Raw genomic sequence first — 26919 nt, forward strand, 5'->3', positions numbered from 1 at the left:
TTTCTGATTACTGATCCATTCTTCTGCATCTTTTAATTTGTTGATTCCCTCTGGCTTATTTTTCATTTCAGTTATTGTGTTCTTCAGCTCTGATTGGTTCTTTTTTATTGTTCTTATATCTTTGTCGAAGTTTTTGCTGAGTTTGTCCACTCGTCTCCCAAGTTAGGTGATCATCTTTGTGACCATTATTCTGAGGTCTTTATCAGGCTGATTGCTTAATTATACTGTTCTGCTCTTTTTCTGAGGTTCTGTCTTTTTTCATTTGGAACATATTCTTCTGTCTCCTCATTTTGTCTGAATTTGTGTTTGTTTATAGTAGGTAGGTCAGCGACATGTCCTGGTCTTAAAGGTAGTGTGGTCTCATGTAGAAGGCATCCTTGGAGCCCAGAAACACAATCCTTTCTGGTCACTAGAACTGGAGCTTTCAGGGCTGTTTCTTGTGGGCTGCTTGCACTCCCCTGTTGGTACTGGGCGCACTTGTCAGGGCTGGCTCCTGGCCCAAATAGCTGCAGCGCCTCACCACAACTACTGCGGGCATACCAGTGTGTGCAGGTGGAGCTGGCCCTTGTGGCTGAGAGAGCAGAATGTAGCTGCTGAGGGTAGGTGGGTGGGGCAGCCCCTGTGTGGCTGGTTGTGAGATCCCACCATAACTCTTCTGTGCTTGCTGGTGGGTGGGGCTGGCTCCCTCTTTCCTTGAGTAGGACTCATTTGGAAGGTCCTTGAGTAGGACTCATTTGGAAGGGATACCTACTAGGTGGGTGATTTGGGTGGGGTTGTTCCACAGGGGAATGCCCTTGGCATGGATAGTGGTGCTAACAAGGTAGATGGATAGTGCCACGGCTGGCTCCTGTAAGTATCTAATGAGCTTAGCTGAAGGAAGACAAGAAAAATAGTTCTGCCAACATTTCCATTCCCAAAGAAAGCTCCTACAGAATCCTGCCCCTCCAGCACATACCTTAAATTGGTTAATGTACCTTCTTGTATGGCCCAGACGATTTTCAGACTGCTCCCTCTGAACAATTGAAATTGCGTATGGGGTCTGTAAGAATGGAGTCTCCATGTCCTGTAGCCCTCTGGCTCTCCCAGAATTGAGCCCCACTGATTTTCAAAGCCAGACATTATGGAAGCTTGTCTTCCTGGTGCAGATACCCAAGGCAGAAGTTGCCCACTGTGGGGCTTGAACCCCTCACTCCTGAGGAAGGACCTCCACACCAGTGACATCCCTCCTGCTTGTGGGGCACTGCACTGGGTATTTGGTTCCTACCCCAACCACATCTCTGCCTTTATTACTCTTTGCAGTGTGGCTTTTTAAAATATCTTCAGCTGCTAGTTTTCAGGGCATTCACAGAGTTGCTTTATATGTAGTTGCAGCTTTGGTGTGTCCATGGGAGGAGGTGAGCTCAGGTATTTCCCTACTCCATTTTCCCATGAAATCAAAATAACCTTTGAATAGTAATCTTACCTATTTTGGCTCTCTTCCTTGCCTTACTCCTTTTTAAATGCTTCTCTTTTGAGGAATGGTAAATAAGATATGCAAATGGGAAGAGGTATAGAGAGCAACAAGAACTTTTTTTTATGCTCTTACAGACTTACATGGCATTGGTACTGAAATACTGTATTTTAATAGAGCTAAGCATGAGAATACCTTTCCCAAGCAATTAATACTAACTCTGAGAATAGACTCCAGATTAAGAAATTTTGTTCAGTAATATCTCCAGATATTTTTTTCTGATCCACATTTTCCTAGATGTAAATGTTTTTCTGATCCACATTTTCCTAGATGCTTGCTTTAAATCGTGTAACAACATCACACCCGTTTATGACTGCAGCAGATATGATGGAGGCCCACCAGTTCTGTAGCATGGACTCTAAAGCAAATATCGTACATGGTGAGAAACTTGCTATAATGGAATTCTTTCAAAATTATGCTTGACATTGGGTATGATACAGACTACTTATATATCCATACAGCCTTTAACTCAGCCCTGCAAAAGGTATTATCACTCCCATTTAAAGTGAAGGAAACTTGATGCGCCTCCCTTGCTACATTGAAAGTCCAGCTAACACTGTATTGCAGGATTCACATTGCATCGAGTACTAGTAAAGAGAGTTGGCTCTTAGCCAGTTTGGATTCACTATCCCTTTTAAGAATCTAATGAATTTTCTTCTGTCTAGAAAAAAAAAGAAACTTTTAGATATAATTTCCAAGAGTTTAGGACTTCTCTCAATATTCAAGGAAGCTGTGTGATTTAAAACATAATAATTGCCATTTCAGTTTATGTTTACTATGGGCTATATGATAAGTGCTTGATGATATTGTCTCTCATCTCTATAAGTTTAAGAAGATCCATAGTTTGCTTATATGAAAGCTAAGCCCAGGAAGGGTGAGTAGCTTGCTTAGGATTGTATAAGTCATTGTGACTGAAACACATTTGAACCTTGGAGAGGTCTTGATCTCCTGCCACCCCTCAAAATAATGTCTTTCACTTTATCATTCTGTTGAGAGGACAGTTATTTCAATCTTCTGGATCAGTGAGAAAACTACAACTCATAATTTGTTTCCCTTTTACTATAGGTCTGTCAGTCTTGGAAATATGTCTTATAATAGCAATGAAACATTTAAATGACATCTATGAAGAGGAGCCCTTTAATTTTCAAATGGTCTATAATGGTGAGATGAGATGTTGGTAGTTTTTTTCTGACTCTACTTCACTGCTTATTTGAAGGTGTTAATGTTGTTGTTGCTTTCTGTACAGAGTTTCAGAAGTTTGTTCAAAGGAAGGCCCATTCTGTTTATAATTTTGAGAAACCTGTTGTCATGAAGGTAAGATTTAAGAAGTCCATAGTTATTTTTCTGCTGTCAGGTATATTTTTGTATCATTTGATTGTATATATCATAGTTACTCTCTTATTAATTTGGAAACATTAGGTATTTGCCATATGATCTTTTTTTTGTGTGTGTAACAGACCAAAATTATCTCAAAATGAAATGTTTGAATTCTGAAGAAAGCAGCCAATGGTTTCCCAGTTTGTGGGAATATACTGCCCTCTACTGTCTGTTTCTAGCACTGCATCTTGCAAAGAACTATATATTGCAGTTCATCAAATGCATGAATAAAACTCTGTCCCTTTACAATCCACGGGTTGGATTTGTAATCTTAGCAGTAGAAAGACAAAAATGCAGATATTAGCCATTAAGAAACTAAGGGAAAAAATTTCATGGGAGAGTGAGGACATACGAAGTGTTATTAGGAGTTGGAGTAAGTTTTAAAACTTGAGGAACTTTATTAGAGCATTCCATTGTCCACCAGAAATACGTGACTCACAGTGTAATTTTGGATTTTCTAGTAGCAACAAAAATGTTAAAAAGGTGAAATTAATTTTAATTATAAATTTTATTTAACCTAATATATGAAAATATTTTAACCTATTATCAGTGTAGAAGATTATTAATAAACTATTTTTATGTTTTCTTATGTATTACATTTTAAAAATTTCATGTGTGTTTACACTTAAAACACATCTTAATTCACTAAATATTCATTGGAAATACTTGCTCTTTAGATTGCTTAAAATTTGTAGCTGAAGTAGATTTATATTCTGAAATTGTTCCAAACTTAAAATTTTCTAATCAACTTGACTATCAAATTTTAAATTAAACTTAATTACATGATTTAATTAAAAAAAATTTGAAACCAGGTTCCACAAATAGCAGTAGCCCTGTGTGGTTACCTTACTGGACAACGCAGCTCTAAAGGACTTTCTGCGAAAAAGCATTTTTTTTCTTTTTTTTAAATATACATATATGTGTGTGTGTGTGTGTGTGTGCATCTACATATATGTATATATTTTTTTAACATTTATTTTTGAGAGAGATCATGGGTGAGAGAGGAGGAATAGAGAGAGAGAGACAGAGACAGAGACAGAGAATCCAAAGCATGCTCCAGGCTCTGAGCTGTCAGCACAGAGCCCTACACGGGGCTTGAACCCACAAACTGTGAGATCATGACCTGAGCCCAAGTCGGACGCTTAACTGACTAAACCACCCGGGCACCCCTTGTTTGTTTGTTTTTTAAAAGCAGTGGACCCGTAAGTCTTTTATCATTCTTAGTGGTCAGAATTTTATTTCTTCTACCAACTAAAAAATGTGATTACAGAGCATTGCCGTTTCTTCAAAACAACAGAAAAAGTGTGTTTAGCCTACCAGAGGTTGGTTTTCCCCCCTTTCTAATGTCCATGTTTGTGTGATAGCTTTCGTTATATGAACGTTTAAATTCTTATGAGCAATTTTGTAGCTGCTTGTTTCTACATTTTAAATAAAATATTTGCTGCCTAGATATATTTTAGCTCTCAATTTTATTCAGCCCCAATAATACCTGCAGCCGATATTTTCTCATTTTCAGAAATGACTGGTGTCTATTTTTCTTTTCATTGGAAGAATTCTTATGATACATAAAGTATATATTTGATATTTTTTCACAATATAATAGAAATAGAAAGTTCCAGAATCTTTTTCAATGTGTCAGTATTTAATGGTTAGTAGTCATTAATGGTTTCTTTTTCTTCATACACTAATAAAATACCTAAAACAATAATCAGGGTGAGAAAAGACATAATACATGAATGTTAGAGGTGAGATGAAACAGTAGACAACACTATTAGAGGGAAAGGTGGAAGAAAGGGACTTTTTTACAGGTTATGGCATCAGATGTTGGGTTTTTAGAGAGAACTAAAAGCGCTTCCTTTATCTTAAGTACTATTAGGTGTTAGATATCGAATGAGGTTTGGAAGAAAAACCATATTGTGCAGAGTGAATTAGAGTTTGCCCTGTTCACATTCAACAGTGCAGGGACAGAACTTATATTTGACTCTGCTTCACCTGATACATGGAGTTTTTGTGAGGTTGATGAGAGTTGTTTTGAACCCTACTGATTTCTGTTAAGTTTTGTTTCCTGGTACTCTGTTCTACAACTGACCACAAACCTAATTGTTTACTGGATTAATGTTATTTTGCTTCCTCTATTCAACTTACACTGTTTCTTTCATCTTTCAGGCTTTTGAACACTTACAACAATTAGAATTAATAAGGCCCATGGAAAGAACTTCAGTAAATACACAGAGAGAGTACCAGCTGATGAAACTACTTTTGGATAATACTCAAATTATGAATGCTTTGCAGAAATACCCCAACTGTCCTACAGATGTTAGGCAGTGGGCAACATCCTCACTAAGCTGGTTATGAACATAACCAGTGGCTTCACTTATGGAGTTTCAGGCATACTTCTCTAAGGAACTAAAAGCTATTGTCCTTTAACAAGATATGTTATTACATTTTTTTATATTTATAAAACTGTATTTTTGTATTTATGGGAGACTGTTATACATGTAGGTCTTGGCTATGTCTTGCCTTTGAATCATGAACAGTTACATGATTTATAATTCCAGTGGTTTAGATTATATTGTAAGAGTTCAAAGAAATAAATGTGACTGTTTTAGGAAATGAACCATATGCTTATTTAACACTTGTCAAGTATTTATGTGGCATATATATTTGAATAGTTCGTTCCAACCCAGCAGCCAAGTGTTTTTCACAAACCCTAAAGCAGTAAAGAAACAATGGTAAGAGTTGTGGTGTAATGATGAGTAATGTTTTTGTCCAATGGGAAGTGCTGCATTGGTTTTCTCCATGGATTTTTGGTTTCTGTCCCAGACCCAGGTTTTCTAGCTCAGGATACTGACCAGTTTGGCCAGAAGATGGTTCACATGGAAGAAAAAAGAAAAGTTTGAACATTTTCTTCCAGGCTTCTCAAAAGTGGTACTTACATCATTTATAGAAGAATGCCTTGTAGAATTTTTTTTTACCAGGCATATTCTTGCACCTGTCATAGGCCCAAAGGATCAGAATTTAGAATGAGTCTTTTTAATAGGGACTTTAGGAAATGCCTGGAAAAACATTCTCACAATTAATGGGAAGTGCTTGGCACTATCAGGTAAATATATTTGTATCAAAAATCCCTAAAGCGAATGTGGAAAATGCGCACCTCATAAATTCAGGAGTCCAGGAATTAATACAGGTATATGTTTAAAATGAAATTTAGTAAGTTAGTGACTTCCTTTATTCAAGAATATTTAATTGCCTATTGTTTTCATGGAAGGTTTACAGTAGACAGTCCATATGCTTGTGTAGTTCATAAACCTTTTGAATATCAAACGCCCTATGATATTCAGGTTCTGTTAGGAAAGCATGGTAGTGACAGTGTTCAGAATCACAGAGGTAGAGAATGATGGACAGATCCTGGAATTCAACTCAGGTTTGACTGACACCAAAGCCCTGCCATCAAGAGCTAAAATGCATTAACGAGTTTTGGCACATATTTTTTAAAGTATGCTGTAAGAAATGACTTATCTGGTTTTTAAGAAATAGCAGATGAAGAATGGAATGTAAGATTTCTGTGCATAAAAGTAGCTCTTCAGTTCAACCTATTTTTTTGCAGACATAGCTGGTCCTTCCCTGCCTTCTCAGTCTTCAGATCACTGTCATTTACTTTTCAGCAGTGTCTCAGTAAAGGTAAGGCTTGCATACTGGTTCTATGCAATAGTCTACAGATTTTTAGGGGATATTTTGCCAAAATACTTAGCATGGTAGCATCACTATTAACTAGAAGCAAGGATTTTTCACTTGAGCTTAAGTTTTCCCTTTAAGAAAAATTTCTGAACTATTTTAGGGAAGTATTATCTGCCTTAAAGGCACTCATTGTGAAAGAAAGCACCTAAAGAACTTGATTTGAAGATTGCAAATTACTAGCTTTTTTAACATGCCACTAAAAGGCTGGAAGCTCTCATCTGCCTTCCTGGATACATAAGACCTACAGAAGCTCCATCAACATCCAGGTATACAGATTATATATTTATATATATAACATATATATTATACATCATTCTCAGTGAAACAGTTCTTAAAAGCAAATTAGAAAAAAAAATGTTAGAAAAGGTCATACAAATAAAACATATGCCTACGTTAGAAAGGCATTGAGAGGAGGAGTGTTGATGTTCCCCTTTCTGTATTCTCTAATACAAAGAAGCTAAGATGTACTGGGAAAAACATTACGGTCCATCTCTTAAATTGCTTAAAACATCATCAATAAAAAAATCTGAAAATCTTTAGTGAAAAATTTTTAAGAATATTAACAAATAAGGCTTAAGGATATTTTCTTCACGTACTAGAGTCATGTAGCCTTTTAACAGCACAAAAATACCTGAGCTATAGGGGCGCCTGGGTGGCGCAGTCTGTTAAGCGTCCGACTTCAGCCAGGTCACGATCTCGCGGTCCGTGAGTTCGAGCCCCGCTTCAGGCTCTGGGCTGATGGCTCGGAGCCTGGAGCCTGTTTCCGATTCTGTGTCTCCCTCTCTCTCTGCCCCTCCCCTGTTCATGCTCTGTCTCTCTCTGTCCCAAAAATAAATAAAAAACGTTGAAAAAAAAAATTAAAAAAAAAAAAAAATACATGAGCTCCATGAGTCATCAGATTGGAAAACAGGTGGGGAAGAGTTTTAGAGGCCTCAGTGTGATCCCTCCAGTGCCCTATCCGAAACAGGATCTTACTCAAAACAAAACACCTCTCCAGTTCACGCGCACATGCTTGTGAATGGCTCTGAGGAATTAAAACCTGTTGGTCCAAACTTAGTATATCATAATGCTGTGTATGTTAAGTATATACCATCTATCAACTTTTGAATCAGTTTGGGAGAATACGCTGTGGAAAATAATTTCAGTCTTTCAGTAGAGATTCAGTGCATATTCCACCATAGTTTGCCTTTTCATTTGGTTTAGAAGGCAGTGCAGGTTGTTTCAAACCACCATTACTTAAATGTCCTTTCCTTCACCTTTACCCTCAAAAATACTGAGAATTCATTGGAGTGAACTGTGACACTCAGTGCTACAATTTGGTGCTTTCTATCCCCCTTTCCTTTGAAAGCCACAGGATAAACAAAAGCCTTGGTAACAAAAATGTCAAAGCTAGTTTGACAATTACTCTTACTGATTGATTACCCTAAGTGAAAATGCCAGAATTCTTTCATTCAGTAGAATAGATATACCCTTAAGAAGTGTAGTTTATATCTTTGATGATTATTTCCTAAGCTACATTTTTCTGTTTCTGTATAACCAATGCCAGCTAGCCTCTGGTTTCCTAAAACTGGCAGGACCAACATACAAATTTTGGTGGGAATGCAGTCTGCTTAGACAATAAAGGAGGGAAATGCCACCCTTGATAAACTTGCCTTCTTTCACCACTGTCTCCATTCTTGCATATCTCAAGGTGTGAGCCTCACCATATTACAGAGCTACTTTTCCCCTCTTTAAGAATAATGTAGGGGGGCGCCTGGGTGGCTCAGTCGGTTAAGCATCTGACTTCAGCTCAGGTCATGATCTCACAGCTTGTGAGTTTGAGCCGACCCCCCCCCCCCCCCCCGTCGGGCTCTGCTGATACAGCTCAGAGTCTGGACCTGCTTCAGATTCTGTGTCTCCTTCTCTCTCTGCCCCTCCCCCACGAGCACTCTGTCTCTCTCAAAAACAAAAGAATGTATAGCAAAAGGAAAACTGCATAAGCAAATAATACGATATTCATTTTTTTTTTTTTTATTTAACTCGGGGATGGAATGGGGATAGCATACATTTTATTTGTACAATATTTAACAATCACTTATCCAAGGTGGGGTTTTATGGGGCTTTTTTTTTTTTTTTAGCTTTTTGTTAAATACTTGCAGAAAAAAATAGCAAGTACAATTTGACAGTAGTACAACAACCTGTGCCCAAAACACTGACAAGAAATACAGAGTAAAGCTAAAATAATTGCTTACCAATATTTTGAGAGGTAACAAATAGGATATGGATTGAGACTGCATAAAAAATGTACTGCTGGTTGAATATCTGAGGTAAATGATGTTCAATCAAGATGCTACTTGTATCATTTTGCCCATAAATCAGTAAATAATTTTATGCACATTATACCAAATGTTTCTAAAAAGTAATTTTTTAAAAAGGTAAAAAAGAGAAACTGGAAAATATTTGTGGAGAAGCATTTTTTCTAAAATAGTAATCAGTTTAATTCCACTTAAACTATCATCTGGCCAGGGTTTTTTCCCCTACCCACCTGCATTTTACTTAAACGTAGCTGTTACTTAGGGTTGAGGAAAGGAGGAAGAAGAGGTTCTTTTTAAATTTGATGACAGATGATTCTACTTTAAATTCCAAACGCCTTTTGTTTTCCTGATTGTATTTTTAAAACATCACCATGAAAGATAGTGCAAGTTCATGGGACCAACAATTGTGAGGCACAGTCTCTGTTCTGGAATTCACAAGGTACCTGTAATAAACATTCAAACGAGAGTCACACTTCACATGCTAAAAACTTCCTAGCATCTAAAATACATACAAGAGCTGTGCAGGGCATAGACTTCAAATAAAGCCAAACACTGGTTAATCCATCAGTCCTATGGCAGTTGATCATAAAGCATTCCTTACGCGGAGATTTGGGCAAGGTTAAAGAGTGGAAGAGCAGCAGTTCTGATGGGTATCAGAAAGGCAAAATACAAGACGAATCATAAAGAGCACCATACACATGAGGAAAAAAATATTGGGGTCTCAGTTCACCCCAAAACAAAGAAGTCATCGTTTTTCTCATTCTTGGATCTATTTTTCAGTATCCCTAGCTCAAACCTTTTGTAAGCTTGCCCACTCTGCGCTGACTGTAAACCTAACATGAAAATGCCCTGCAAAAGAAAGTTTTAACAAGACTAGGTATCAGGACAGGTAGTCACTGGAACATTCTTATTTTACTGCTTATAAAAAGTGTTTTTCTATTAATATAGTTTTCAAAAGGATACAAGTTTTAAAGTTGGTTAGCTAGAGTTAAGTATAATACCCAGGATTTCTAAAAATGTTTTCTAACATGAAGAGAAAATAACTGATCTTATAAAATTTATCTCAAGTGCTCACATAAGCCAAACATTCATCATAATATTCCTTGTTTTTGTTTTGATTTGATTTTTTTTTTTTTACTCTTAAAAATAGAATTAAATGTTTAGAACAGGTAGAAATTGGTCTTCAGGAGATTGACAGTTTCCATGTTATGAACATTGTCATTTTCCCATCTTGGTAAGTTTCAAAGTGGAAGTAAAACGAAATCAAGAAATTGAGATGTCAAGTACTTTTTGAAATAAAGAGGTGAAACTCAACATTGAAATGCGAATTCTTAGGAATACAATGAAAACTTGGGTATATATGTGACCCAAGAGCACAAAATTCTGTATGGTGTGTGGCACACAGACAACAATGCTATTACTCTTCTTTCCCTCCCTGCTTAGAGTCTGTTGACCTATGCATTATCTATAAATAATATAATTTATTATTCCCAGAGATTAAGTGCACATTATATGTAAAACGTAGTGTACTGTGTGGTTAAATAGCCATTTGAAGATAATACATTCACAGTGAGCTCCTGATAGTGACATGTAAAAAATTCTTGTATAAAATTAATGTATGGATTTTTAAATGACCTGACAAAAGTACATAGCATAATACTGGCTATTTGTTGGTCAGTAATCTAGAAATTCAGGAAATTAATGTTTTACTTTGGCCTGTATAAATTTGAGGAAGAATCCAATTATATTCTAATGTAATAGTGTTTTGAAAAGCACTTTGGCACCTACCTACCATCAGTTCCATTTTCTTATCAAGGAAACTATTCTAAATATCATAGTTGTGAAAGCAATTTATGGGAAGAGGCTAGGTTATATTACCTGTATCAACATCGGTTACCTCTAAATGTCATTGCATATTTTAAGTTTGTAAGTTTAACTTGTTATCCCTGATTTTTTTTTTTTTAAAGCAGTAACATCTGAAATCTGTGCTTAAAATTTAATACCTCTATCCTAGGATAATTCTTCATGTATCACAGACATCAAATATTACTCTGACAAGATGGCACCAAGCAGAAATATAGTGATAAAGTTACAAGTCTCAAAGCAGAGAGTGAGGAATTCTGGGTAATGACACTTCCTGAGGTGATCCTTAAACAGTGATAAAGAATGTCCCACACACTGTTTGGTGAAAAGAAATACACTACAATTTTACATATATAAATAGGAAAAAAATCTATTTTAAAAGAATAAAAATGAAGAGCTTTCCAGTGTCACAGCTCACTTTAAAAAATTTAAATCATGCTTTAAATTTTCAAATATTCCCCAAACACAGCACACCTTTAAAAAAAAAAAAAAATACTTAGGTAAGTATGCAATAATTTGGGAACTGGAAAGAAGATGAAGCTTTAAAACATGGGAAGAAGGGGGAAATGACATTTTTTCATTTCAAAAAACAGCACTTTTTTTTCCTTAAATTACAAGCTAGCACAAGAAAAGCTAAAACACTGCTTTACAAATGGCCACTTAGTGTTGGCACTAAGCATAGCTTACCTTTTTTTCTTAAATAACACAGTGAATTTGTAATACCTTGTTAGAAAACATGGATCAATTTATTATTCAAATTTTGTTAGTGTTTTCAATTTTTATAATTTAGCAACCGTGGAACTGAGGTATACCTTGTTGAGGGAGGTTAAAGTAATGCTTGGAAGCCTCTTTACTGTACCCCACTTTGATGACTTTGTTTATGTACACAGAACAGCAGCACACTAAACATTCACAAGCTGTGTCATATTGGCATTACAATAGTCATTTATAGAAACACAACAGCAAATGCAATAAAAACAAGTTACCCTTTTTAAAATCTGAAATGAAAAGTTTTTGATTTAAAAAAAAAAAAATAGCAGTAGTTCATTTAAGGAATTAGTGTCTTCTGACAGACATTAAGAAATCCAATGTCAGTTTTCAAACACTTGATTAGCCAGGTCCAAAAGATCCTTGATTTGGAGAGGGCCATGTTCTTCATGTACACTTTTTCAAAAGTTTCTTTAGAGTCTGCAACTTTTCTTAGTCTCAGGTCCTTCACGTCTCTGCTGCAGGCAATGCTGTACGTCTCCCAGAGCCACATTTTCAAATGAGGGTCATCTTGACGTGTCCGGGAGACATCCTACGCATTTCTCACAGAAAATAAACTGTAAGCAGTTTCGTTAGCTTAGCAGCTCCAGTTCAGAGTCCTGTTTCTCAGTGTGTACACATGGTGCAACCATCATAGACTAGATTCTTTGGGAGGAAAGTCAACATTTGTCACCATCGTGACCACTGTTACAATGTCCTCTGTAGTAATGATATTTGTAAGTCTTTGCATCTGAGTAATTCTTTCACCTACACATCCAGCTGATAACCTGGCTTCTGCATCATGATCCCAACATTCTTCTATCGTTTCACAGAGCATTGCCATTCCCTAAAAAGGAAAAACATACACACAAAATTTGTTTTCTAATAGGAAACAGTAATATTTCCAAAAAGAAATTGCTATTTTTGTGAGTCAAAGAAAGTTCAAGATTAGCCAAGTTTGATATTATTTGTCAACATCCACTTATGAATATCTATTATATGCAGGAAACAGAAGAAAAGCATTAAAAAAATCAAACTTCTTAACAATGGAGACTCACAGCAGGTAATTAGGTATTTTTAATTCAAAAAATCCCTATCCATTGCTTATAAACCAGGTCAATTTGATGCTAACCCCTGAACTGGATTCAAAACTAAGGTGTATTTTTTTAAACCAATTTTTGTTGTTTTCTTAATATCAGCATTTCTGTCTTGTAGTTAAATAGAAAAAAAATATTAGAAAAGCATCCTCGAGATACTCTACCTGATTTTATCGACGTTTCCAGTTATATTTGGGCCAAAATAACGAGGGCAATACTGTTCCATTCTGCACCTACCTAAGTCTCTAGTTTTAGAGCATTCTTAACCTGAATATATCCCAATCCCAAATCAAAACATGGAGAGCAGAAAACGGCTTCCCTTTTAAATCTAGCATTAGGTGGTGATCATCAAGGTTACCCCAGTATCCACACGCTCAGTGTCAGGTACTCCTTCCCCCTGGGAAGCTTTCCAAATAGGATACAAACTCGTAGGACCACAGCAATGAGAGCCGCCTTAGGCTCTATGACTTTACCGTCTTCCCTCATAGCTCTAAAATTCTCTTGTTTCCAGAACTCTAGATAGAATATCCTGTATGAATATAACCTCCCCAGAAAATCCTCCCAGAAGAAAAGTGTGCAGAGATAGAAATCATTCTCTGAAAAGCATTTTACTGGAATTTCAAATGAAAAGCTACTGTATAACTTACAGCATGTTTCTGCCAATAATCTCTTAAAACAGGCCTCTTTTTTTTATGCACAACAACTTCCTGCATATCTTCAAGAGATGGATGCTGGCCAATTTCCTCCTCAAATGGCAACATGTATTCATCTACAGGTCCTGAAATGTAAAGAAAAAAAGTCATTTTTATTCAAATCTTCCTGACTTCCAAACTGGAACAAATTTTCTGAAACATACTCTGTATCACCTTTTCCCAACTGTTAACATGCTATAATGACAGGAGAGAAACAGACTCAACTACTGCCACAGTTTGACCCAAATGCTAATTTAGGAGAAATCAAAAACTCCGTGATTTGGCATGTAAACCTGCTAAGGATTCCGTAAAGGAGCTTTCTTATCTACCGAATGAGGAATGCCAATCTCCATATGTATATAGGACAAAGGGAACTTCCCTATCAATATTTGCAAATCAAGGCTATAATGTCCCTTTAAGGTACTTCTTACAATTCAAATCAGATGGGTAAACAGTGGCGCTTCCATTTCTGACAATTTGGGGCAATGTCTTGTGTAACAATCTTTACTCTGTGACACACCCTAACCGCCCCTTCCCCCCGCCCCACACTCTGCCTGCACAACTATGTACCTGAGAGTCACACCTCTTTGCCCTCAAAAGAGCTGCCAAGAATAGTTTTTAAAAAATCACAAACATACTCTCCAAATAGGGTTCCCAACCAGTCTTCAGAATGTGCCTTCACAGATGATTTATTCAACAAAATAAACGGTTCCTTTTAGGCATACTCAAATAGGAAAATGCAGTTACAAATTAATAATCTTATAAGCACTTATCCTAAATAGGAATTTCACATATGTCATTTACTTACATTTTACCTCTCTGCAGTGAAGGGAGCATTACCTCTGTTTTACAGATAGGAAAGAAGCTCGGAAAAGTTCATGATTTACACAAGAGCATTCAGTGGTGGAGCTGGAATTTGAATCCATCTCTGCATGACTCCAAAGTCTGTGCTTTCAATCACTATACTACTGACCTGCCCTTGAAGGAAACCAGTCACTGAAGAGCAATTTCCTGTATAGACCTAAACCTTGTAACAGATACTCCTGGAGAGATACTCCTGGAGAGAAGAAGGCCGTCTAACATCTAACTCCACCCTGTCTATATGGAAGACTCCTCCCTCAATGCCTGGATGGCCCGTGTCTGCTTGAGCGCTTCCAATGCCTCAGAGTATTGGTATTCTAGAGGGTCTATTCCGCTCCTGCTACAGTCCACAGGTCAGCAGCACTGGCACCAACTAGTAGCTTGTAAGAAATGTAAATAGCAGGCTCCAGCCCAGACCTACTGAGTCAGAACATGAACTTTACCGGGAGTTCAGTACATATTAAAGTCTGAGAGTTGCTGATTTTAAAGTTTACAGCACTCACTTTAGCAGTGTTCACACCATCCCCTCCTGCCCCATTTCAGACTTAGCCTGAATCTGTAAGTATTTCATAGCACATGCAAAAGCATTTAAGAAGTGTCAGCATCTGCCCTTTTCATTTTTCATAAAAACTTCTCTGATAACCCTTCTACCCGGAAAAAAAGCATTTTTCATTCCTCTAAACTCCCATATCACTCCTTTACATTTCTCAGGTATTATATTCATCCAAAATAACTCACTGGATATGTACGTACTGAGCACGGAGCTGGACCGTTCACACTTACCTTACTCTAGAGTTAATTGTCCAGGGTATATTTTATCCCCATAATTAGACTGCACATTACTTAAGGGCAGGGCCTTGTACATCCCCCATAACACCATATCTAATGGTTTGATTTGGAGAGTTCATATTATTAAAGTTCTTATGAAATATATTTTCCTAGAGTATCTGCCATCCAACCTACTTCTGCTTCTATAAATGCACATAATAAACATACCTCCTCTTCCACTTTGAGCCAAACTACACTGAACGTTCAAGCTTACTCTTCCTTGCATAGAACTTCTAAGCTAGAATTATATCCAAATTGCTTCAAACTTTCTTAGGTCTGGATCAACTCCCATGCCAAACCCATGATCTTAAAAGAATGAATGGCTGTCCATTCCTGAGCACTCTACCAAGTTCCCCTTAAAAGCACAGTACCCCAGTGGCACCTGGGTGGCTCAGTCGGTTAAGCATCCAACTTTGGCTCAGGTCATGATCTTACAGTCTGTGGGTTTGAGCCCCACGTCAGGCTCTGTGCTGACAGCTCAGCACCTGGAGCCTGCTTCAGATTTTGTGTCTCCCCCTCTCTCTGCCTCTTCCCTGCTCCCACTCTGTCTCTCAAAAATGAATAAACGTTTAAAAATAATTAAAAAAAAACGCAGTACCCCAAATCAAATTTCATGTACCAGAGGTAGTCTGTCCTACACTGAGAAACCATTAAAGTACTCGGAAAATATTCTTACAAACACAGGTTAAGTTGGTTTAAGTACTCTACAGTTTCTTCTATGGTCTTTCACAATCTGCAGGAAGTTTTTAGGTAATTATAAATTTAAAAAGATCAAGCTAATTTACATTTGTCAAGATGTTTGCCTTGTATCTGCACAACCAAAAGAAAGTGCTGTAACACAATTCAAGAGAATAGAGGCCTTATGAGAAGAACTAAGGACTAATTTTCTCACACCAGGAATATAGTATGCAAGTTTATAATCAATCAGTGCAAATATTTATAAGACTTGAACAAGGATTTAAATAACAAAAACAAAGAATAGGAATCCTGTAGAACCAGTGTGATAGAGAATGCAGCTGGTGTTCACAATAATGTCTACATCAGCTCAGACTTTCGATGCTTTTAGGAGGCAGGATTTAACCTATGGTATATCCAAAGGCATGCTCAATTCTGTCATGGAGGACAGACTGTAAATTCCATCTGGTTAGGTATATTTTGGGCATCATGGGAGTGATGAACAGACTCAGCTGTGAGTGACTTGGGACGGAAAATCCCCCAGCTCTTCTTCATCCATCTTCTCTTGCCATGAAACTTGACTTTGGAACCTGAGGGCAGGCAGGACCTGCAGGACCTACAAAAGTAGCAGCCCTGTCCCTACATCTGGATCAGAGTTTCAAATCTAGGTTTCACCATGTACCACCTTGAAGCTAAAACTGACAATCCGCTTAATTTCTACTTAAAATTTGAGACTCAAATTGTTCACTGGTAAAACTAAGATAATAACTACCTCCAAAGTCGTTTTAGGAAATAAGCTAGACGTATGTGAAGTGCCCGGCAAAACACCTGGCAATGGTAAAGATCAATACATATCAATCAATACCTTCCCTCTCCAGCCTGCCCTCATCCCCTGCCTCCTGAATTCTCTTTAAGCTACTGGAGACCTGTAGTCTACCTAAAAAAAAATTTTGTACTTTAACATAATACCTTTGAGTGTAATCATCCCTTTTCGTACATGTGTAGTAGGCAGTAGGCATATCTTTTTAAAAAATATTTTTTCCCTTACCATCTGCAGCAGTACAGCGAGAAGCCAGTTCCCACAGGACTAATCCCATGGCGTACATATCTATCCTCAAAAATGCATCCCTTTGGAAGTTTATAGCACCCTCTAATACCTCTGGAGCCATATACCTCCGGGTACCAACCTGAAAAAGATGTTGAAAGCAAACAGTACTTATTCATTAACTTTATGAACTAGTATTTTATGATTCTGTAAAAAGAAACAAAACCAAGCATGGTCTGCTATCAGGTAACTAAATTATGACCACCAGACTACAGAGTCCAGCAGAATTTTATTCCGTTTCAAGTAGTAACAGCCAAGACACTGGAAGTGGGAAGTTTCCATCAGTAGGGATTGCTTTAACAGTACCATGCAGCTCTTAAAAAATGTGGGGGTAAACCTGGACTGATAAGGAAAGATTCCCAAAAACACTGTACAGCAAGGAACAAAACAGTATATATGCTAAGATCCTTTCTGGGTATACTTAATAAATACATCAGGAGACATGCTGGGTGTTGGCTTAGAATTTTTCCCCCTTCTGGAAGTAATCACAAAAACACTGGTGGTTTTGTTGGAGACGAGGACAAGAAAAACTACTTTTCAGTTGCCCTTCTGATTCCTGTTTGAAATGTGTCTAAAAAAAATACTCCTTTTTGAGGGTTTCTCTTTCTCTGTTAAAAAAAAAAAATAGTATATAACAAAAAGAATTAGCCAAGTAAAGGATGGATAAACTTTTTAAAGTTCTATTTCTATAAAGTCTATAATATTTATTTATTCATGAATTCTGTCTTGGCATTCTTTATTTATATCTGTCCCTAACAATTTGGTATTTCTTAGTAATGTAACTATGGTTACCAAGCTACTATAGCTTGCTTTGGTTGACAGTATTCATATATGAACGCTTAAAAATTTTATAAGATAGCTGGGTGGATCACAATCTAATTGAGTTTTTGTAGATTTAGGGAGTAGCCCAGATAATGGGTTCCAAAAAGCTCTATCCTTAGGTGACTGATCTCTAGACTAGAAGTTAGATGATTATCTGCAAATACACATATAATTGAAGTGTTTAAAAAAAAAAAAAAAAAAAGGAATAGATCACTAAGACTCCCAAGTTCAGGTTTTTAATTCATTTAATAAGAGAATGTTTTAAAGAAAGAAAAAAAATAGCAGCTCTGTTTTGCTACTCTGAGTAACTAATTGTACTAGGAGCAAGCATTTCTGAACACCTCCTAAAGATAAATGTATGCCATCCAAAGTAGTTTTCTTATGAAATGACAACTACCTTCAAGCATAAAATGTCCTCTTTTATAAATTAATAAGATAAAAATCTTATTTTTCTCCAGCATTCTTTGCAGTATATAAAATGTACAATAAAGTGTATTTCGAAATTTTCTGGTCCATGAAATATAAAGTCAAGGGAACCACTTATGTAATTATTTTTCCTTCTCATGTAAACCAGTTGAGAGGGCAGTAAAAGATATGAATGGGTCCCAAAATTATTTCATAAAAAAAGGAGGGGAGGGTTATGAGATGCCAGAGGATTAAAGTATTTCCCAATTTCAGTTTTATGATAATCACACTATCAGCTCAGACCAGACGTTTGTCCCTAGGCCTCCTGCACAATCTCCCATCTCTGTAATCTACTCCACAAGACTGCCTTCTTTCAAACACATCTGGTGTCAACTTTTCGAGAACTATGACTGCTGACCACTGCTCTAAACTAGATTCTTATATCATTATTCAATACTGCCAAAATTTGTTATGCGATGATTCTTTAATAACTATTCTTGGAGGACAATATACTAGGAAAAATGAAAGCTGAGTATTCGATTACCAAATTATTTCCATGATTTGAAAGATGAAGAGATAATCATACCAACTTGGTAAGGAAATGTCACCTTTCAGGTTAAACTGGTCTTCTTAACAAAAAGGTGATCTTTTGGAGTGAAAGCACCTTTACTAACCTTACAGTTTCTGAGGATAAATGTATGGATAATGTTACTTTCCTATTTGGCTCTCTTAAAGATTCCTGTTGTTGACAGCTCTTTGTACAAGATCCTGACTAGACAGGCTCATTGCACAGGGCTTTATAAGTGCTTTGAACTCTGGAGAGAATTCAGAGAAAAGCTAAGAAGTAATGAAGCACTAAAGACCAAGAAGCAAGAAACTATCATTATTGTCTGGAAAAAAAAAAACAGATAATAGATACACAGTAGCATGAATAGTGACTGATTATTCTGCCATTCCTCTTAGGATGATGAAGGAGTTAACAAATTAAAACTACTGAGTTAATACTAAGAACTCCCTAAGAATTAGATCTATTTAAATGTGCTGGATTCTAACTTGATTTGTTTTAAAAACAGAATCCCATGACATATGTGTCTAAATTGTTTTATGAATGGATCTAAACCACTGGAGCTCCTAACAGTCTTTCACCACATGAAAATGTCTTCCTCAGCAAATTTAATGTATTACTTTCTTTAAGAGAGTCATTCTGTATTAGATGCTGAAATAATAACCATCACAATAATTTTAGAACAATTCAATCCAGATATGCCATTCGAAGAAAATATGGGACAAGATTATTCTTTCTTACAGGTTATAGTTATCATCCTTACCTGTCCATGGGTATCACCAGCAGACTTGCCAGCCTCAAATTTTAACGCCAACCCAAAGTCTGCAATGCAAGCTGTCAGGTTGTTTTTCAACAGCACATTTTTACTTTTGATGTCCCTTGCAAATAAAAAGACAAAGTATTCAAATTAATTTTAAACAAGTTATTTCTTAAAAATTTTCATTGAAAGGGAGAAAGGAGTGTATACTATAGAAGTCTGATACACAGAAAAAAGGACAGGGAGAAAAAGCTTAAGCAAATTCCCCCTATACCATGAAGTACACAAGTAGAGTGACAAACTCATTTTTCATAACATGGACAGTAAGGAACTTTCTCCATGAAGTAGTTTTTTAAAGAGCTGCTATTCTAAAAATACTGTCTAGGTCATTCCTTCCTACCTACCTACCAAACATAAAATTGTTTTTTGAGGTAATAAGAATATTTCAGAGTTTATAGTTGGAGAAACTCCCACTGAAACTGAAATTTAAGACACCAAACAAAGAATATTCAAACAAAATGAACTGGCCTATTGGTACAGGCCTACATGTTAGAATGGTCCCTTAGCGGTTCTTATATTCATAAGCTTTGTTGTAGAAAAAAGCATCTCTAAGAATATGTAACATCTCTAAGAATGTGTAACAGAAATTTTTCACCGTAAACATAAACAGCTCCAGCTAGATCCTGGTGTTCTGAAGACTAACCATTTTAAAACCATCAGGTATCTTCTTCTACACACTAGCTTCAAAGATTCATCCTAGAGATTACTATACTCTAGCTAAATACATCTATGCCATGAGCAGTGGTTAAATTTATGTGCCCAGACACAGAACGAACAGTGGAACACAGGAGGCAACAGGTACACACCCACGAATGCTATAAAAACCAATCAGTTTTCACCTCAGAAGATTTTTTGGAACCTTACTCCTAATAATCTTTGGGGATGCCAAAGAATGAATTCCCTATAGGTCTAGGTGAGGTAAGCAAAAACCCAGGAAGAGACCGACTATATGCAGGAAGGTGAGAAAAAAGGGGAGCTCTTTCTGAGGTGGAAGTTATTCAAGATTTGCAAAATCAGAAGCTATGCTAGAGTTGAATTAAAAGAAATGCCTCCCAGGAACCCAAAACACCCAACTGTTGGCCCTCAGCTAAGTATCTGTTAAATGAATCGGTTCATAACTACTTTTAAAGCAAATCTTTTTTGTTTCATTGAAGTATAGTGGACATGCAACGTTACATTAGCTCCAAGCGTACCACACAGTGATTCAGGAAATCTGTACATTCTGCTGTGCTCACCACAGTGCAGCTACCATGTGTCACCTACAACACCACTGATTATATTCCCTATGTTGTACCTTTTAACGCCATGACTTATTCCTTCCATAACTGGAAGCTTCTTGCCCATTCCCCTTCACCCATTTTGCCCATACCCCCCATCTCCCCTCCCCTCTGGCAACCATCAGTTTGTTCTCTGTATTTTTGGGTCTTTTTCCAAAGCAACTATCTTTAAATTGAATACAAGAAGACAAACTGATCCCATGTTTAAAGGAACTAACATTTTCCCTCTTGAAGGTATGACAATCGTTGGGTCCAACTACTATTGCTTCACTAATGAAGGCAATTGACTAAACCCAGTTATCCAAATGATGCCTCCTTCTACCTCAGCTCAGGTAACGATCACATAGTCATTACAAACATAAGAAAAAAAGGTAACTCAAATTCTCTCCATAATTATATCTAATAATTATCCTTGAAATAAATCATGTTTTGAGGCAAAACAAATTTCTTCCTTTGTGATAGATAAAATACATTTTCAATGTTATCCATGCTTTCAGAAATGAGACAAAACGTAAGTCAATAATTAAATTTTGCTAATGATATTAATATATACATTATCCAAAATACTTCCTAGCCAATCTCAAAGCCAATGTGAAAAAGAAATGAAAATCAACTGCCTCCTATAGCATGGTTGGAGAATTAGGGGGAAAATAAATTTTCCACAGGATTATTAAAAATTTAAATAATAAATATTGACTTATTTGGGAAAACAGTATAAGTTTTAGCTCTACCTGTGAGATATGGCAGGTTTGTGGCCATCTTTTAGGCCAGGTATATCCTCATGTAAGTATGCCAATCCTCTTGCCATGGTTTCTGCAATATGACACAATTCGTTCCAAGAGACCACATTAGCCTTTAGAAAGTCTGACAGTGAACCCTAAAGAAAAGGGCGGGGGGGGAGGGAAAAACAACTTATGCTCTTGATAAAAGTCATATGACATGGAGACTTTAAGAAATGATAGGAGGCAACATATCTTTACTTTTAGCGAATATTAACATCTAAAAATCCATTTTTCTGGAATGGTTCAAGTTTCCCCTTAGTAAACATTTGAGTAGGAAGGAATACCCCTAATCTTTAGTTTTGCTACAAGACACAGTCGACTTCCTCCTATTTAGAAGGCAGGAGTTTAAAAAAAAAAAAAAAAAAAAAAAAAAAGACTATTTGAAAATTTAAGTTCGAGAAATATTTAAAAAGTTAAAATATACAGACTACAGAGATGTTACACCATAGGACTGGGAAACCCAAAATTAAGACCAATAAACTATGCCAGAATCTTCCTCTAAAGATTATTGCCATCCTTTTGGTCAAGAATTTAGGGAAGTATAAGAGCCACTTATATCTGACAGTGACGAAACTGACTGCCAAGGAGAACGCAATTTCCTATTTCATTAAAATGTACTTTCACACTAAATCTGAAAGTAGAAAAATTGAGGAAAAATAGCAGGTATGTTTTAGTGATAACTACTCTACAAATCAGTGACAGAACAAAGATCATCAGATAAATCTCCTGCCTCTATTTTTCTCACAGGCTACACTGATTAAAGATTTTTAAGAAACAAAATTCAAGCTAAAAAATGGTCCGTGTAATAAAAATGGATCACGTATGGTAAATGAAAATTACTAAGCACTCGCTACACTGAAATAATTATTTGTGAGAGAGGTATAAAACTGCAGCACGAGAAATAAGGGACAGAAGACTGGTATTATATAAGTAGAGGGTTAGGTGAAAAAGTTGCCATCTTTGCTCTTATATTATTTTTTTAAAAAATTTGTAAATATTAACTGTCTATAATAACATACTGTTCCCAGAAAAATAAATCTGAGCGATTTGTGGCCAACATTAAGTAGGTAAGCCAACCCTGATCCAGAGTTAAAACGAAAAGTAGTTTTTACCTTTTCATGAAATGCTGTGATTAGCCAAAGGTCCACATCAACACTGGTGCCTCGTTTTTCTGCACCAATGAACTGTAATATGTTCTCATGTTTCATTCCAGGTAAACTATAAACTTCATATTCATTTTGCCATGACTGTTTGTCCTAGAGTTAAAAAGAAGGAATGGTAAGAATCCAAAGAACACAGGCAAATAAACCATATCTAAGAGATAACTGAAGAAGATTCTAAGGCAAAATTTAAAAATAAAGCTGTGTGTTAAAAGACTCTTTGATTTCATCTTATTTTTTCATAAAATAAATCTGACAATAAGGTAACAACTCCATCACAAATGCCTTCCCTCAAACATTCTTTTTTGTGTTTCTTGCTTGTAAATATAGGAGTTAGCAGAAACGCCATACTTCTGTATCTAACGATGGTAATACATTCTGCTTACAATTTAGTACTGTAGTGTAATTTTATCATGGTATGAAGTGACTTGTGTTTATTCAGAATAATCTCTGTAAGATATGAATTTCAGGTAGAACGACTTCATCTCAACAGAGGACAATGTTTTTGTTCAAAGACTAACATTATATCAAACATTCTTAACAAAATGTTGAGAATACCCCACGAAGTCAATAGGAGAGCAATAGGGGATAAATAGGCAATACAATATTTTTAAATACTATATGCTCATTTGTGCCTGCAAGTGATCCATGCTTACTACATGTCTACTTATAAAGGATTAGTTTCTCTTCACAATGGAAGAATAATAAAAGTTTGAGGCACCATAGCATAATGGTTAGGAACCCTCTGGATCCAAACTATGTTAAAAACCTTTGCCAAGTTACATCATCATTCAGTTACCTCATTAACAAAATGGAGACTATAGTGTCTGCCCACAGAGTTGTTGTATTATAGGTATACTGTATGTTTTATTCTATGTATGAGTACTGTATCGATACGTATTACAGAGTACACGTATGTGAAGCACCTCCACCTGACACAACAGAAGCACTCAATAAAATATTAGCTACTGTTATTCTTGCTGTTGTTACCTTTATGTTAATATCCGAAGGCCTTTCTCTAATTTTTTTTTTAAGTTTATTTATTTTGAGAGAGCAGAGGAGAGGCAAAGACAGAGGGAGACAGAGGATCCCAAGCAGGCTCCACACTGTCAGTGCAGAGCCCAATGTGGGGCAAGAACCCACGAACCATGAGATCATGACCTGAACCAAAATCAAGAGTCGGATGCTCAACCGACTGAGCCACCCAGGCACCCCAGCCTTTCTCTCATTTTTAAGCTTCTTCCAACAATGAAAGAAGAACCCTGAATTTGTGAATATTAGCAGTACAGACTCAACTCTTCCTCTGAGAACCATAGTTTTAAAATATCTGCATTGCTACCAAAAAAAAAAAGGTAAAAAACTTCTTCACCAACTCTAACAGGCCTTAGAGGAGGCAAGAAAGATAAAAGATAGGTATATTAACTTGACTGTATAACTTTGGAATAAGGAAGATCTGTGAAGATACAGTGGTGGAGCCTGCATCACCAAACCCAACCAGGATTACAATACCACACATGGCATTAGCTAGAGGGGCGTATAAGCAAGAGACAAGGAAGAAGAAATCATCATAGATCGATACCACCAATGGAACAAAACAAAACATAAGAACAGCTCAGAGGTGCATTAGACCAGGGTTTTATGAGGTAAGCCCCCTTTAAAAGAAAAACAAGTCGGGGTGCCTGCGTGGCTCAGTCAGCTGAGCGTCCAACTTTAACTCGGGTCATGATCTCACAATTCATGAGTTTGAGCCCCGCATCTGGCTCACTGCTGTCAGTGCAGAGCCCGCTTCAGATCCTCCGTCCCCTTCTATTTCTGCCCCTCCCCTGGGTTCTTTCTCTCTCTCTCTTAAAAAAAAAAAAAAAAAGATCAATAAATATTTTAAAAATTAAAAAAAGGGAAAGAAAAACAAGTCCACAGTAAACCAATTACTGGGCATCCTGATTCACTGCCTCTGATAATTCACCAAACAAAATGAATCAGTCTGGGTAATAATACCTCTAAATAACTCTAAAACAAGCATGCTATTCTATCATTCTTCTGTTTGTTTTCTGATAATGTCAATGGGATATTAAAAGTTATCCAATGAAATTATATTATTGGAATCCTCATCTTCATTTTGCACTTCTGTAGAATTTTTATTGGCAAAAGATCTCCTGTGTGTTCATTTATTGTATTTCCACCACTCCAAAGACTACTGTACAATTCCATGCTTCATATGAGAAGGCGGACAAAAGGGGTAACCATTTTCCTCAGTATCACAAAGAACCACCTTGAAATATATGGTTTGTATTTTCAGACTGTTTCTGAATTATACTAATCGAGCCAGGTGTATCTTTTAAAAAATATGTGCAGATCAGAAAAATACAATAACATACCTGTATTGGAAATATTTTCACAGCTACATATTCATTGAGCAACTGGGCTTTCCAAACACAACCAAATCTTCCCCTTGCTTTCACTTCTAATAACTGTAGTGGCTTCAAACCTAGTAACGGAGAAGGTGGGGGTGGTCCTGGGTCCTAAGATAAACAATAATGATAATATTAAAAAGCAGCACACAATACATATCAATTCTAAATATGAGAAAAAAGGGAGTATACTGAGGAATCAATTGACAGAAATGGTAAACACATACAAATGACATTAACTTCAGTCTTGCCAAAACTGATTTCTCAAGCATTACTAATTATTTATAGTGATCATAAGGCAAGCCACTTGAATCAAGAGTTTTCATAATAACATTCAGTGAATAACATTCACTACTGCTATCTAAGTACAGCAGGAGAAATATCAAATCATTTTTAGTCTCACTAATTTTCTGGACTAAGATTTTCTGTGACTTTTAGGATATTACTTAACAGTATTTCAATGGTTTCATCTAGTTGATACTTCATTAGAAGAGGAGGATTTTAAAAGTGCCAGCAACAGCAAGTTATGACTATGTCTCAAAGAAAAATACTCCTCAAAATCCACTACTTTCCCCAGTGACTGTTTATCTTTAATCTCAGAAATGCCCATAGTCCTTCTCAAACACACTGCAAATAAGTGTATCAAAGCACATAAGAGAAATATTTTGAATAGCCAAACTATTACGTTCATTCTGATTTTTCAACCTATTAACAATTCATCCCTTTGCTTATAATTACCAAATTGACCTGAAATAAAAATTATTAGTGTTCTGAGTCTGACTGGCAAAGAAAGTACAAATTATAATCCAGAAAATGAGTGGTCACTGTAGTAGATGTACAAGGTAAGTAAAACAAAAGAGAAGAGTACTGCTACAGGTAATTTAAAAAATGGAGGAAATACAGTATGTGAACAGGAGCACAACATTTATGAAACACAAGGGAATCCTCCCTATACAAACTCCTCACTAGAAGCCTCGTATCAGTTCAATATCTACAACTAAAACAAGATGTAGGAAGCCTTCAGAAAAGCTTCCAGAGCAAAGTAATAAAAATGTTTGAAAGGCTGCATAATGAGTATTGTAAGGAGGAACTAAAATTTCTGTGGCAACAGCAACAGACACTGTGACCCTGGATGGCATCTAAGTCGCTTGGAAAGAGTGTGCCATACCCTTATCCATGCAGCTCTCTTTCCCTTTCCTCTCAAGACAAAAATCTCTTCTAATGCCCTAAGACTGTCAGTGCTCCCTTTAGGTATTATTCAGCCTACTGGTGGCACTCAAGAATTTTAAAAGTTGACATCTACATTAGAAAGACCCTCAAAAAATAAAAACATTGTGAGGTATAAAAGAGGAAAAATGTGCAATTTCACTGTGGGCAATCTTTATAACATGGCTTGAGAATTCCTATTTTAAAATAGGAGGATAAACTAGAATACTTCCTGTAACTAATTTCAACCTCAAATGTTTATTTTTAAAATGTCTACAAAAGCTGCTTTTCCTTCACACATTGAAAAGATGAAAGGTTATACAGTAGAGCTAAAGAGTGTTGCGGTTTCACAGAGTGAGGAGTCTAGGAAGTCAGATACAAATCTTAGAGAAGTATGGCCCCCAAAGTTACGATTCTCAGTGGAAGAGGACAGAAGAATCTATGCAGAGGTTTTATCAAAACTAAACCTACCCTACCTCATTCCTTGACTGGTCACTTATAACTGTAATAAGAGATTCTACTGAAAAAGAGTATGTTATTTATGTGGATGTGGAGACAGGAGAAAAAAAGGTTGAAAACTACTCTTGCGGAGGCAAGAGAAACCACTCATGTTCAAAGTCCAAGAATTATTAGATAACTGCATAAACTAATTAATGTTAACAGAAAAATTTATGTTTGAAAAACTTTATA

The 26919-nt window shown here is 36.5% G+C and overlaps 2 protein-coding genes across 12 annotated transcripts in view; one reads left to right on the forward strand and one right to left on the reverse strand.

Annotated features, from left to right (window-relative positions):
• ORC4 (origin recognition complex subunit 4) overlaps window positions 1-5625 on the forward strand; it is an 81682-nt gene extending 76057 nt beyond the window's left edge. For all 10 annotated transcript variants that reach the window (XM_019455514.2, XM_019455552.2, XM_019455579.2 and 7 more), the window contains 4 exons: window positions 1781-1889; window positions 2576-2671; window positions 2757-2824; window positions 5054-5625. In XM_019455514.2, coding sequence (XP_019311059.1) covers window positions 1781-1889; window positions 2576-2671; window positions 2757-2824; window positions 5054-5242 — 462 coding nt within the window. In that variant the 3' untranslated portion in view covers window positions 5243-5625. The remainder of the gene's footprint in view (window positions 1-1780; window positions 1890-2575; window positions 2672-2756; window positions 2825-5053) is intronic.
• Window positions 5626-10022: 4397 nt separating this feature from the next.
• Window positions 10023-26919, reverse strand: part of ACVR2A (activin A receptor type 2A) — an 82650-nt gene continuing 65753 nt past the window's right edge. For both annotated transcript variants that reach the window (XM_019455490.2, XM_019455499.2), the window contains 7 exons: window positions 24991-25134; window positions 22568-22711; window positions 21405-21550; window positions 19343-19457; window positions 16731-16869; window positions 13274-13404; window positions 10023-12376 (listed from right to left, as the gene is read on the reverse strand). In XM_019455490.2, coding sequence (XP_019311035.1) covers window positions 12182-12376; window positions 13274-13404; window positions 16731-16869; window positions 19343-19457; window positions 21405-21550; window positions 22568-22711; window positions 24991-25134 — 1014 coding nt within the window. In that variant the 3' untranslated portion in view covers window positions 10023-12181. The remainder of the gene's footprint in view (window positions 12377-13273; window positions 13405-16730; window positions 16870-19342; window positions 19458-21404; window positions 21551-22567; window positions 22712-24990; window positions 25135-26919) is intronic.

This window comes from Panthera pardus, unplaced genomic scaffold, assembly GCF_024362965.1.
Source record: "Panthera pardus isolate Hobbes unplaced genomic scaffold, ASM2436296v1 HiC_scaffold_10, whole genome shotgun sequence".
In the NCBI taxonomy this organism is placed as follows: Eukaryota; Metazoa; Chordata; class Mammalia; order Carnivora; family Felidae; genus Panthera; species Panthera pardus.